This window comes from Mastomys coucha, unplaced genomic scaffold (genome assembly GCF_008632895.1).
Source record: "Mastomys coucha isolate ucsf_1 unplaced genomic scaffold, UCSF_Mcou_1 pScaffold21, whole genome shotgun sequence".
Classification (NCBI taxonomy): Eukaryota; Metazoa; Chordata; class Mammalia; order Rodentia; family Muridae; genus Mastomys; species Mastomys coucha.
In genome coordinates, this window is record NW_022196904.1 from 35,267,328 (window position 1) to 35,278,866 (window position 11,539).

Genomic DNA, 11,539 nt, shown 5'->3' on the forward strand with positions numbered 1-11,539 from the left:
TTCCTGTTGTTTTTGTTGTAAGAGGTGGAATTAGGTTTGTGTGGATTTGTTGAAAGATTACTTTCTTATTTCTTCTAGGGTGTAGTTTTGCTTCTTATGTTGATATTTTCCATCTATTATCCTTTGTAGGGATGGATTTGTGGAAAGATATTGTGTAAATTTTGTTTTGTCATGGAATGTCTTGTTTTCTCCATCGATGGTAATTGAGAGTTTTGCTGGTATAGTAGCCTGGGCTAGCATTTGTGTTCTTGTAGGGTCTGTATGACATCTGCCCAGGATCTTCTAGCTTTCATAGTCTCTGGTGAGAAGTCTGGTGTTATTCTGATAGGCCTGCCTTTATGTTACTTGACCTTTTTCCTTACTGCTTTTAAAATTCTTTCTTTGTTTAGTGCATTTGGTGTTTTTATTATGTGATGGGAGGAATTTCTTTTCTATTTCAGTCTATTTGGAGTTCTGTAGGCTTCTAGTATGTTCATGGGCATCTCTTTCTTTAGGTTAGGGAAGTTTTCCTCTATAATTTTGTTGAAGATATTTTACTGGCCCATTACATTGGGAGTCTTTACTCTCTTTTATACCTATTATCCTTAGGTTTGGTCTTCTCATTGTGTCCTGGATTTCCTGGATGATTTGGGTTAGGAGCTTTTTGGTTTTTGCATTTTCTTTGACTGTTGTGTCAATGTTTTCTAAGGTGTCTTCTGCCCCTGAGATTCTCTCTTCTATCTCTTGTATTCTATTGGTGATGTTTGTATCTATGATTCCTGATTTCTTTCCTAGATTTTGTATCTCCAGGGTTGTCTCTCTTTCTGATTTCTTTATTGTCTCTATTTCCATTTTTAGATTCTGGATGGTTTTGCCCATTTCCTTCACCTCTTTGATTGTATTTTCCTGTAGTTCTTTAAGGGATTTTTGTGTTCCTCTTTAAGGGCTTCTAGCTGTTTACCTGTGTTCTCCTGTATTTCTTTGAGGGTGCTATTTATGTCTTTCTTAAAGTCCTGTATCATCACCATGAAAAGTGATTTTATATCTGAGTCTTGCTTTTCCGATGTAATGGTGTATCCAGGACTTGCTATGGTGGGAGAATTGGGTTCTGATGATGCCAAGAAACCTTGGTTTGTGTTGTTTATTTTCTTATGCTTGTCCCCTACCATCTGGTTATCTCTACTGCTACCTGCCCTTGCTAAATCTGACTAGAGCCTGTCCTTCCTGTGATCCTGGTCATGTCAGAACTCCTCAGAGTCAAGCTGTCTCTTTGATCCTGTGAATCTGGGATCCTGTGACCCTGGGCTTGTTAGAGCTCCTGGAAATGGTGCTTCCTCTGGTTGTTGTGGGACTGGCTGTGGAGCTTGCGCCCAGGGTCTGCTCAGGACACCAGCCCAGAGAGACTAGAAGCAACCAGACCCACTGGGCTAGTGGAGTTCCTTTGTGCCTGATCCTGCTGGTCCCAGTTACTCCTGGTGTTGGGACAGATGTTGGGTCCTCCTCACCTCTGATCCTGGGCGTGTCAGAGTGCCCAATACTGATTTTTTTTTTTTTTTAGTTATTAATTTTTTTTATCTAGCCAATTTGCTGAAGGTATTTATCAGCCATAGGAGTTCTCTGGTAGAATTTTGGGGGTCACTTATGTATGCTATCATATCATCAGCAGATAGAGATACTTTGACTTCTTCCTTTACAATTTCAATCTCCTTTATCTCCTCTAGTTGTCATATTGCTCTACCTAGAGCTTCAAGTATCATATTAAAGAGATATGAAGAGAGTGGACATCCTTGTCTTGTTCCTGATTTTAGTGGAATTCTTTAAGTTTCTCTCTATTTAATTTGATGTTGGCTATTGACTTGCTGTATATTGTCTTTACTTTGTTTAGATATGGGTGTTATATCACTGATCTTTCAAAGGCTTTCATCATGAAACGGTGTTGGATTTTGTCAAAGGCATTTTTTTAGTGTCTAATGAGATGATCATGAGAGGTTTTTTTCTTTCCATTTGTTTATATGGTGGCTTACCTTGATGAATTTTTGTATGTTGAACCATTCCTGTATCCCTGGCATGATGCCTGCTTGATCATGGTGGATGATGTTTTCCTATATGTCCTTGGATTTAGGTTGTGAGTGTTTTATTGAGTATTCTGCATCAATGTCCAAAAGAAAAACTTGCCTGAAATTCTTTCTTTGTGGAGTCTCTGTGTGGTTTAGGTATCAGGGTGACTGTGGCCTCATAGAATGAGTTTAGCAATTTTCCTTCTGTTTCTATTTTGTGGAAAATTTTGAGGAGTTCTTCATTGAAAGTCTGGTAGAAAATTGCATTAAAACCATCTGGCCCTGTGCTTTTATCGGTTGGGAAACTTTTGATGACTGCTTCTATTTCCTTAGGGATCATATAACTAATTGTTTACCTGATCTTGATTTAACTTTGGTAAGTGGAATCCATCAAGAAAATTGTCCACTTCATTTAGATTTTCTAATTTTGTGAAATATAGGTCTAATGAGTATTTCAATTTCCTTGGTGTCTGCTGTTATGTCCTATTTTTCGTTTCTGAATTTGTTAACTTGGAATCTCTGTCTCTGTCTCTCTGTTTCTCTGTCTCTCTCTGTCTCTCTGTCTCTGTCTCTCTGTCTCTCTGTCTCTCTCTGTCTCTGTCTCTGTCTCTGTCTCTCTCTCTCTTTCTTTCTCTCTGCCTTTTAGTTAGTTTGGCTAAGGGTTGGTCTATCGTGTTGATTTTCTCAAAAAACAGCTCTTGGTTTCATCCATTCTTCCTATTGTTCCCTTTGTTTCTAATTTATTGATTTCTGCCCCAAGTTTGATTATTTCTTGCCACCTACTCCTATTGGGTATGTTTGCTTCTTTTTGTTCTAAAGCTTTTAGGTATGCTTTCAAATTACTAGTTTAAGACCTCTCAAATTTCTTTATGAAGGCACTTAGTGACAGGTTTAAGAGTTCCTAGATGCAACTGGACATTGCTGCCTCTGGATATAAGAAGTTGTGGAAATAGCAAGGCTTTTATACACTAGGATAAGGGGAGCCCTGAGCCCTAATCTGAACTGAGACTAAACACAAAGCATTCAGGCTTTAAAAATAGCTCTAACCTCAGCTCCAGCCCTAGGACTCCCAGATGTCTCAAAACCTTTCATCTGTTCATCCATGTGACAAAAGGGGGGGGGGTTAACCCAAACCTAGGGTTCATGGAAATACCCTATGACATACTTGTTCAAACAACTGGACCCTGTAGCCACAAGATGACCCACCTGTCTAAGAGCTGTGGTAGGTTAGACTCACTTCTCATGAGATAAAGGAAACTGTCTGGCTTTGGGGCTGGGGGCGGGGGGAGGATCCTGTTATTTCTATGCTAATTGATCAGGGGTAATTTTAAAACTTTGCCATAGTTAGAGAAAACTCAAAACTTTCAAAAAAAGAAAAAAAAGAAAAGAAAAGAAAAGAAAAAAGAAAGAAAGGAAAAAGAAAAAGACATAAACCAGATAGTTAGCATCAGTCTTTGTTCTCTGGCTCCCCCTGGCTAACTACTCTGTTATCATCACTGACTGGGCCTTTAATCCTCATTTTGACTGTATTAATGGCATGCCCCTGAATATTAAACTATATGACCAATTATATATCCATTTAGTAAAATTAAATTAATGGTCCTTAGGACCAACTAGACCCCTTTAGAGCAGGATGAGTCCAAGATTTGATTCATTCACTAAGACCCATGGAAAATATAACAGAGCTTAGAAGGCCCTGAGACCCTAGCACAACTGACTCCATGATGAAAGTACCGTTCAGGCTGCAACACTCAGTGGTAGACAGCACCACCCTCCAAAAGAAAAACAAAGGCCAAATCCATCAAAGTCCACAGTTCTGGGAAAGGTTCTACACTTACTAATGTTTCCCTTTGTTTTCTGTAGTTCTGCTTCTGGCTAACTGCTCTTATTAACTGAAACAAGTCAACTAAGAATGTGGTATTTGTGCTTAAAAGCTCCTCCTCAGTGTAGCCAGGGGCTACAGTGGGATTCTAAACACTCAGCGTAGTCACTGTCCTAATTAATAAAGACTTTCTCTTGGCTTAAACCTGTCTGAGCAATACCCCACAACTACATTAGTTATTGTTGAAAGGGTTTTTTATTGGGCTGGAGAGGTGGTTCAGCTGTTAAGAGTACTTGCTGCTTTTGCAGAAGACCCCAGTTTGGTTCCCAGAAACAATGTGGGGAGGCTCACACAGCCTGCAACTCCAGCTCCAAGTGACCTGATGCCCTCTTCTGGCCTCTGTGGGTACTGCACTCACATGTGTCTACCTCTACACAGAAACACACACAAAGAAATCTGCTTTTTATTTGTATGTTTGTTTTTACTTTTTCTTTTTCCTTTCTATGTAGCCCTGACTGCCCTGGAACTCACTCTGTAGACCAGACTGGCCTCAAATCAGAGATTCACCACTTCAATGCTGGGATTAAAGGTGTGAACCACCACTGCCTGGCTTTGCTTTTTTACTTTCTTTTCTTTTCTTTCTTTCTTCCTTTCTCTCTTTCTTTCTTTCTTTCCTCCTTTTTTCCTTCCTTCCTTCCTCCCTCCCTTCCTTCCTTTCTTTTTTTTTTTTAAAGAATTTTGTGTGATAAAAAAATTGCACTGATACAGCCTGGAGAACAGAATGGGGCACTGGCTATCCAGAAATTTCCATAGGCAGCCTTTCCCTCAGGGTCCTATGTTCCAGTCTCCCTCCCCTGAAGCAGCTTCCCCTCCCTCCATCTTCCTTCTCTCCTTAGTTCACTCCTTCCCTTCCCTTCTAGATCCTTGCCCCGCCTCAAACACACACACACACACACACACACACATTCAAAATTAAAATGTAAAAAAATGAAATAGGGTGGATAACCGGCTATATTGTGTTCAGTTCTCAATGGAATATTGATATTGCCCCTTCAAGGTTCAGGAAACGTTGCAGAAGAGGAGGCAGGAGTGTAAGAGTCAGGGAGAGGCCAGACTGACTACTGCTGGACATGAGGAGGCCCTCATGCACTCATGCACTCATCTCCGTTTTGACCTAGCTGCCATGGTTACCTGCATGACCTCCAGGGCTGATGGCGATTAGCCTTGTCAATAGAGCACCACAGACAGGGAGGAGCTTGCCCCAGCCCTCACTGGGAACTGTGGGGCAGTTGAGGGTTACTAGGGAGGGGGAGTTGAACCATTTTCTTCAGTGATGTAGAGCACTTACCAGGGGCTAAGTGCTCCTTACCCTTGCTTGAAAATAAAGATATTAAAATGGGAGGAGATGGACTCTCTTAGTAGGAGCAGGAGTGGGTAACGGAGAGGGGTGTGTCAAATGGTCAAAGTTTAGTATATACATGTATGAAATTATCAAGGAAATAAGATGAATTTAATAAGTAAATAAATTTAAATCAATAAGTTTAAAATAAAACAGTTTTAAAAAACTAAAGAGTAATGGGACGATAGAAGCAAAGCCTACTGTATAGATATTATTTCTCCACTCATCTATGGATGAATACCCAGGATAATTCAATAGCACAGGTATTGCACACAGTTCTGAAACAGGAATTCACAGACTACACAATAACAAGTCAGTCAGAGGCCGAGGAAGACGCCTGACACACAAAAGAATTGGATTGGGTAGTGATGGTACAGTGTTGTTGGGGTCTAGGAATCACCATACAAAACACTCAGACATTGATCTCAGTCAACTAGAGATGGTTTATTGAACACCGCATCCCAAGACTGATTGATCAGGGGCACGATTCAGGCTCTGGCGCTGAACCATGACCCTGAGTTACGATTCTACAGGACTTTTTAATCCAGAGAGCTACAAACATCTGTGCCAAGTTATTACACTAATCAGGATTTAGGGATGGGGGATTTCCTTAGGAACATGTTTTTGTTGCACCTTTATCCTGTTCCCATTGGTTGGGGTGTTAATGGGGTATTCAACTAGGCGGGGGACAGGTCTTGTCTACTATTCATGTCTTAACTTGCCAACCAGGATGTCAGTTGCTCGAGCACATGTTTCTTTCTGCCTAATAGAATGTCAGTTCCCAAGGAGGTCTTGGGAACTTAAACATTACTCAACCCCTATTCAAAATAGAAATCTTATTCCAAAGAGTTACTTATATTGGTGCAGGTGTCTCTCTTATGCTGGGGTCCATCCCAGAGGTAGCTTGTAAAGTCAAATACTAGAAAAGATTATACATAGGAGTAGAAAGTGCTGCTGGGTGGTTGGTTCAGGTCCAAGCTTATTGTGGATAATGATTTAAAGCAGGTCTCTCATGACTTCTATCATGACTGGTTTCCAAGAGCACTGAACATAACAGAATATGTAATCAACTTGGCATTAGAACATTTCCCAGTAACAGCAGAAACTTATGAGACTGTTTTTCTATAATGGCAGGCTATCCAGGTAAGTTACCAAGGTCTTAGCTAGGCATTCATATGTGTTATCCCAGCACTCTGGAGGCTGAGGCAAGAGGGTTGCCTGAATTTGAGGACAGCTTGGGCTCCATAGCAAGTACCAGGGCTAGCTAGGGCTAGCAAGACCCTGTCTCAAAAAACAAAACAAATAAACAAGATCAAAAACAAATTCATCGTACTGGAGAAACGGCTCAGAGGTTGAAAGCCTTGGCTATTTTCAGAGGTCCCAGGTTCAATTCCCAGAACCCATATGGTAGCTTGCAGTCACTTCTGGGGGATCTGACATCTTCTTCTGACCTCCACTGGCACCAGGTACACAGAAGTTACATGGATATACATGCAGGCAAAATACCCATACACATAAAATAATTTAAAAACAACAACAACAACAACAACAAATAAAACTTTAAAAGGGAATTCAGTTAGAATTAAATTCCCAAAGAACCCAGGTCAGGAGCCCACATGGTATATCCCTAACCACAGGGCTGGGAATTTCTCCTGGCATCCGTTCTTCTATCCCTGGGCTCTCTCTGTTTTCAGTTCCCCATGAGCCCTCACACCCTGTACCCAGCCTCTTTCCTCTGCCCTTCCCTGCTCAGAGTGTCCTAGGGCCCCACCCTCCCAGCTCATTCCTCCCTTGAGTGGGGATTAGAATCCAGGTCCATAGACACCTTGAGTCATTGTCCCCTGGGCCCATCCCCTGGGCTGTTGGAGGTGGGGTGAGGGGTAGTTGAGCTGGGTCTTCATGGAGCTTCGAAGCTCAATTATGTGTCATCAGCTGCATAGAGTTTCTGCAGGATTAGAGCCATGCCCCACCCTGTCTTCCTCGTCCTCTTCCACCCCACCACCACACGGAAATCCGAGGAGCTGACACAAAGGGATCAGGTGGGGCATCATGTGTGACAGGCGGACAGTAGGAGAAGTGACTCTCGAGGTGGCAGGCAGATGAAAGGGCTGGAAGGTAGGTGGACCAGGAGATAGCAGAGAGGCAGAACAGGTGTCAAACCATTGAAGACCTGGCAAACAGGTAAGAAGGTGGAAACCATGAAGGAGTGGCCTAGGGGACATGGAGCAGAGAAAAGAGGGCAGGGGTGAGGGGTGAGAGGAGGGTGAGCTCAGATAGCCCATCTTTCCTGGCAGACCCTGGAGGCGGCCTACCATGAGGCTCAGCATTCCCTTGCTCCTATGTGTTGTGGGTGAGTTTTCTGAATTGGGGGTTGGGAGGATTAGGGAGGGTGTGGAGTGTGGGAAGGGGCAGAGGAGAGGCAATGGCAGCCCTGGGATTGGGTCCTTACCTTTCCGCATGATAATGTTTTATACCACTGAACCTGGTGTTGAGGAGGGGGACAGGGCAACCCTGCTTAACTGTCTCCCTGTATCTGTGGGTTTGTGGACCATCCACCTTGCTATGCTATTTCTCATCTCCCGAGTTTTTGTGTGTCTTGTTTTGTTTTCCCGAAACCTGTGACAGACCTCCTGCCTTGGCCTCCTGAGTGTTCGGTTGTCAACCACACGCCACCACACACACTCAGCCAGTGTCTCTTCGCCTCTACCTTCCTGTAACTTGCCTCCTTCTCCCACCCACAGTCTTCATGTCTAACCCCATTTCTTTGGTCTACATTCCACCTCAGGTCTCAGTCAGGCAGACAGGGAGAAGATCTATAATGGCGTTGAGTGTGTGAAGAACTCCCAGCCTTGGCAGGTGGGGCTGTTCCATGGCAAATACCTGCGCTGTGGTGGTGTCCTTGTGGACCGCAAGTGGGTCCTTACGGCTGCTCACTGCAGTGGCAAGTAAGTGCCCTGGATGAGCCCCCCCTCAGGTTAGAGGGGCAGAAGAGCTTCCTGGAGCAGATTTGTGTGTTGCCAGGTGGGACAAGGCACATGCAGTGGGTGGAGGACCTGGATGGTGCCTCTGGTCCTCTCCCATTTCCTCCTGTGCCCTTTTCTTTCCTACAGTGTTTATTACCAGCCCCAGGCATTCCCTGACCCCAGCTAGAATCAGGGTGTCACTGAACTTGAGTCACAGCCTGTCCCCCAAGAAGCTAAGTTCAGCCACCCTTCCTTGAGAATCCAATTAAAACAGACAAATTAATAATAGAAATGAGATTTACTCAATGTGGCCACATTGGGAAGGGCACAAAGCAATCCTGCAATCCTCTCTAGTCCATCTTCAGGGTCCCCCACTGAGACTGAGGAGTAAATAGAGGGCGAATGTGATGTATCCCTATGTAGTCCACAGTGTGGTCCTACCCACCATTGACTCACCATTGTCTGGGCTTCAGTCTCAACCTGTGGTCAACGAGCTCTTAGAACTGTGTGAAGTCTCCTCCAGGAAGATGTACCCCTTGGTTGGCACCTTTTTCTTTTCCCAGAATAAGGTTTTTAGGAGGAAGATGCCACTGTTCCAATAATCGGATAGATAGGTCCACTGTTCCAATAATCGGATAGATAGGTCCATTGTTCCAATAATCGGATAGATTGATAGACACTACTGTCTCTTAGACAACCAGGATACCCTCTAAGCCATCTTCCCAGACTCCAGATAATCTATTTTCTAGGTCTGGTCTTTGTTGTGAAAGGGGAGCCTAGGTGCCAAGAGACCAAGAGGTTCAATGCAGGACAGAGAGGTCCTTATCCATTGCTCAGTCAACAACCCTGGTAGTACTGCTGGTGCTGGCTATGGGGATAAACTTGACAGCTGATATATACCCCTGCCCCATGATACCTGTTGTCAAAGAGCAGCAGAGAGAGATAGGAGCCATGGAAGTAGAAGACTAATGCAACTTATATACATGATGGGGGATAGGGACCTAGAGACAGAGGGACAGAGACAGAGACAGACAGAGAGAGGTTTAAGGGGCAACCTATCTGCTACTCACTGACCAACCTAACCTCAGGTACATGGTGCACCTTGGGGAACACAGCCTCAGCAAGCTGGATTGGACGGAACAGTTGAGACTCGCCTCCTTCTCCATAACACACCCCAGCTACCAGGGAGCCTATCAGAACCATGAGCATGATCTTCGACTCCTGCGGCTGAACAGACCCATCCGCCTGACCCATGCTGTCCGGCCTGTAGCCCTGCCCAATTCCTGTGTACCTACAGGGGCCAAGTGTCACATCTCAGGATGGGGTACTACAAACAAGCCATGGGGTAAGAGGTTCTTGAGTTTGAAGGTGAGAGATGTAGGGTAAGAGAGCAAACCACTCACTTCAGAGAGAACATGAGTGTGGGAGTTAAAGATCAGGGTCAAGGGTCATGGTAGGTGGGAGTCTTCAGAGTCAGAATATGGTGTCAGAAGCCATGGGGTTAGAGTTGTGACCAGAGGTCAGAGTAACACCAGGGGTCATGAGGACATCACAGGTCATGGGTTTAGGCACGAGAGGTCTTTATAAGGCTGGTATCACTGGGCCTCTAATCTCAGGTACTCTGGAGGCTTCTGTAAGAGGGTAGCCAGTTCAAGCCCAGCTTTGGGTAGAGAGTGAGAACCCATCTCAAAATACAAAATGAAAGCATCTGTAGATGAGGCTCAATGGTAGAACCTCTGCCTAAATTTCTCAACTGAATGTCTGGGCTTGTGGTTCAGCACTAAAGACTTTAGGTTCAGTCTCCACTAGGGGTGGAACACTGAGGTCACTGAATCACAATCTGCTCAGAAACTTTCTCATGTCTCCATTTGGAAGTCATAGGATTTGGGCCAGGGTTTCTGTGTCAATGAATCTGGGGTCAAATGACCCAAGATCAGAAGATCTCTTTTTCAGTTGAGATGAAGTGAAGGTTTGGAAGATGAAGAACTGAGGTCTAGGGTTAGAGTGAAACTCAGGATTTGGGTTCAGAAGATGGAAGATAGGAAGTGAGGATGAGATTGAGAGGTAATGAGGTCAAAGGTCAAGGAACCAGGCCTATGACCTGAAGACAAGGGCCACCGTGAGACTGAGTCATGAAACTCCAAGTGTCCAGGAGGCAGCAGAGTTAAGGGGAGGGGTACGAATTTGGATGGAATGTCTGTGGGAAGAATGTAGCCTGAAAGTAGGGATCTCAGAGGACTCCTACATCACCCATCTTCTATCTCCAGACCCATTCCCAGACCAGCTCCAGTGCCTCAACCTCTCCACTGTCTCCAATGAGACATGCCGGGCCGTGTTTCCTGGGAGAGTGACGGAGAATATGTTGTGTGCAGGTGGAGAAGCTGGAAAGGATGCCTGTCAGGTGAATCCACTCAGGGTGGTGACCATAGCCAGGGACAGAAAGTAGGAAAGGAAGATGCGGCCTTGGGTGGGGATGGGGGAGGAAGCTAAAGAGGGATACTGAGGTAGACTGCTTGGGTGTAAGGAGTTTATCAGTAGAGTTCTCAATGCCATGGCCAGACAGAGCCAACAACATGGCAGGAGCCAAGGAGTGTTCAGGCTCCAGCACCAGAGACAGAGAGCATGACAGGGTTCTGAAGAGGAATCAGAGTCCATATGGCATTTAAAAGTGTATCTTTTAATACCCTTCTGAGAGTGGGGTAGGATTCACAGCAAGGTCCTGCATCCTAGCTCTCTGGCTCACAGGCAGGAGGCACAAAACAAGGGGGAGAGGGAGCATCGTGTATGCCCACCAATACTCACTTTGATGTAAACTCACTTCCTGGGCCAGGGATCATGGCACCTGGAACTCTGTTAGCTAGGGGCTGGAAGACAGTATCTGTAGAATGGCTGCTGGTGTCCATGAGAGGTAGAGGAGGCTTGCTGCCAAATATTACGGCTTGAGTCACAGCTGGATTCTGACCTCACACTCTTACAGAAGTGAGGAAAAGTAGGAAGAGACCCAGACCCAGGAAGTGGAAGGTGAAGGAATGGAGAGAGTGAGATGGGACTAGGGAGGAAGAGAGACTTGGTCTGAGGGAGGAAGAGGCAGGGGCTAGGATAGAGGGGCCAGAATGGAGGACTGGAAAAGAAGGATAGAAGGCTGAGAAGAGAGAGAGACAAACAGGCAAGAAGTAGAGGGCAGAGAACTAGCCAGGACTGGATATGCCAGGGCTCCTTCTCGGGTTCTCCAAGGCTTTCCCACCAACAACAAATTGGGCTTACCCATGGGGGAGGGTTGAAGGAGAGAGAGAGAGAGAGAGAGAGAGAGAGAGAGAGA

The 11,539-nt window shown here is 44.9% G+C and overlaps 1 protein-coding gene across 2 annotated transcripts in view; it reads left to right on the plus strand.

Moving 5' to 3' along the window:
• Nucleotides 1–11,539, plus strand: part of Klk12 (kallikrein related peptidase 12) — a 32,588-nt gene that overhangs the window by 20,368 nt on the left and 681 nt on the right. The window contains exons 1-5 of one of the 2 annotated variants that reach the window (XM_031386323.1): nt 4,398–4,447; nt 7,552–7,607; nt 8,043–8,202; nt 9,309–9,565; nt 10,488–10,621. In XM_031386323.1, coding sequence (XP_031242183.1) covers nt 7,571–7,607; nt 8,043–8,202; nt 9,309–9,565; nt 10,488–10,621 — 588 coding nt within the window. In that variant the 5' untranslated portion in view covers nt 4,398–4,447; nt 7,552–7,570. Of the gene's footprint in view, nt 1–4,397; nt 4,448–7,551; nt 7,608–8,042; nt 8,203–9,308; nt 9,566–10,487; nt 10,622–11,539 lie in introns of those variants that run through there. The other variant, XM_031386322.1, reaches the window with a different exon arrangement.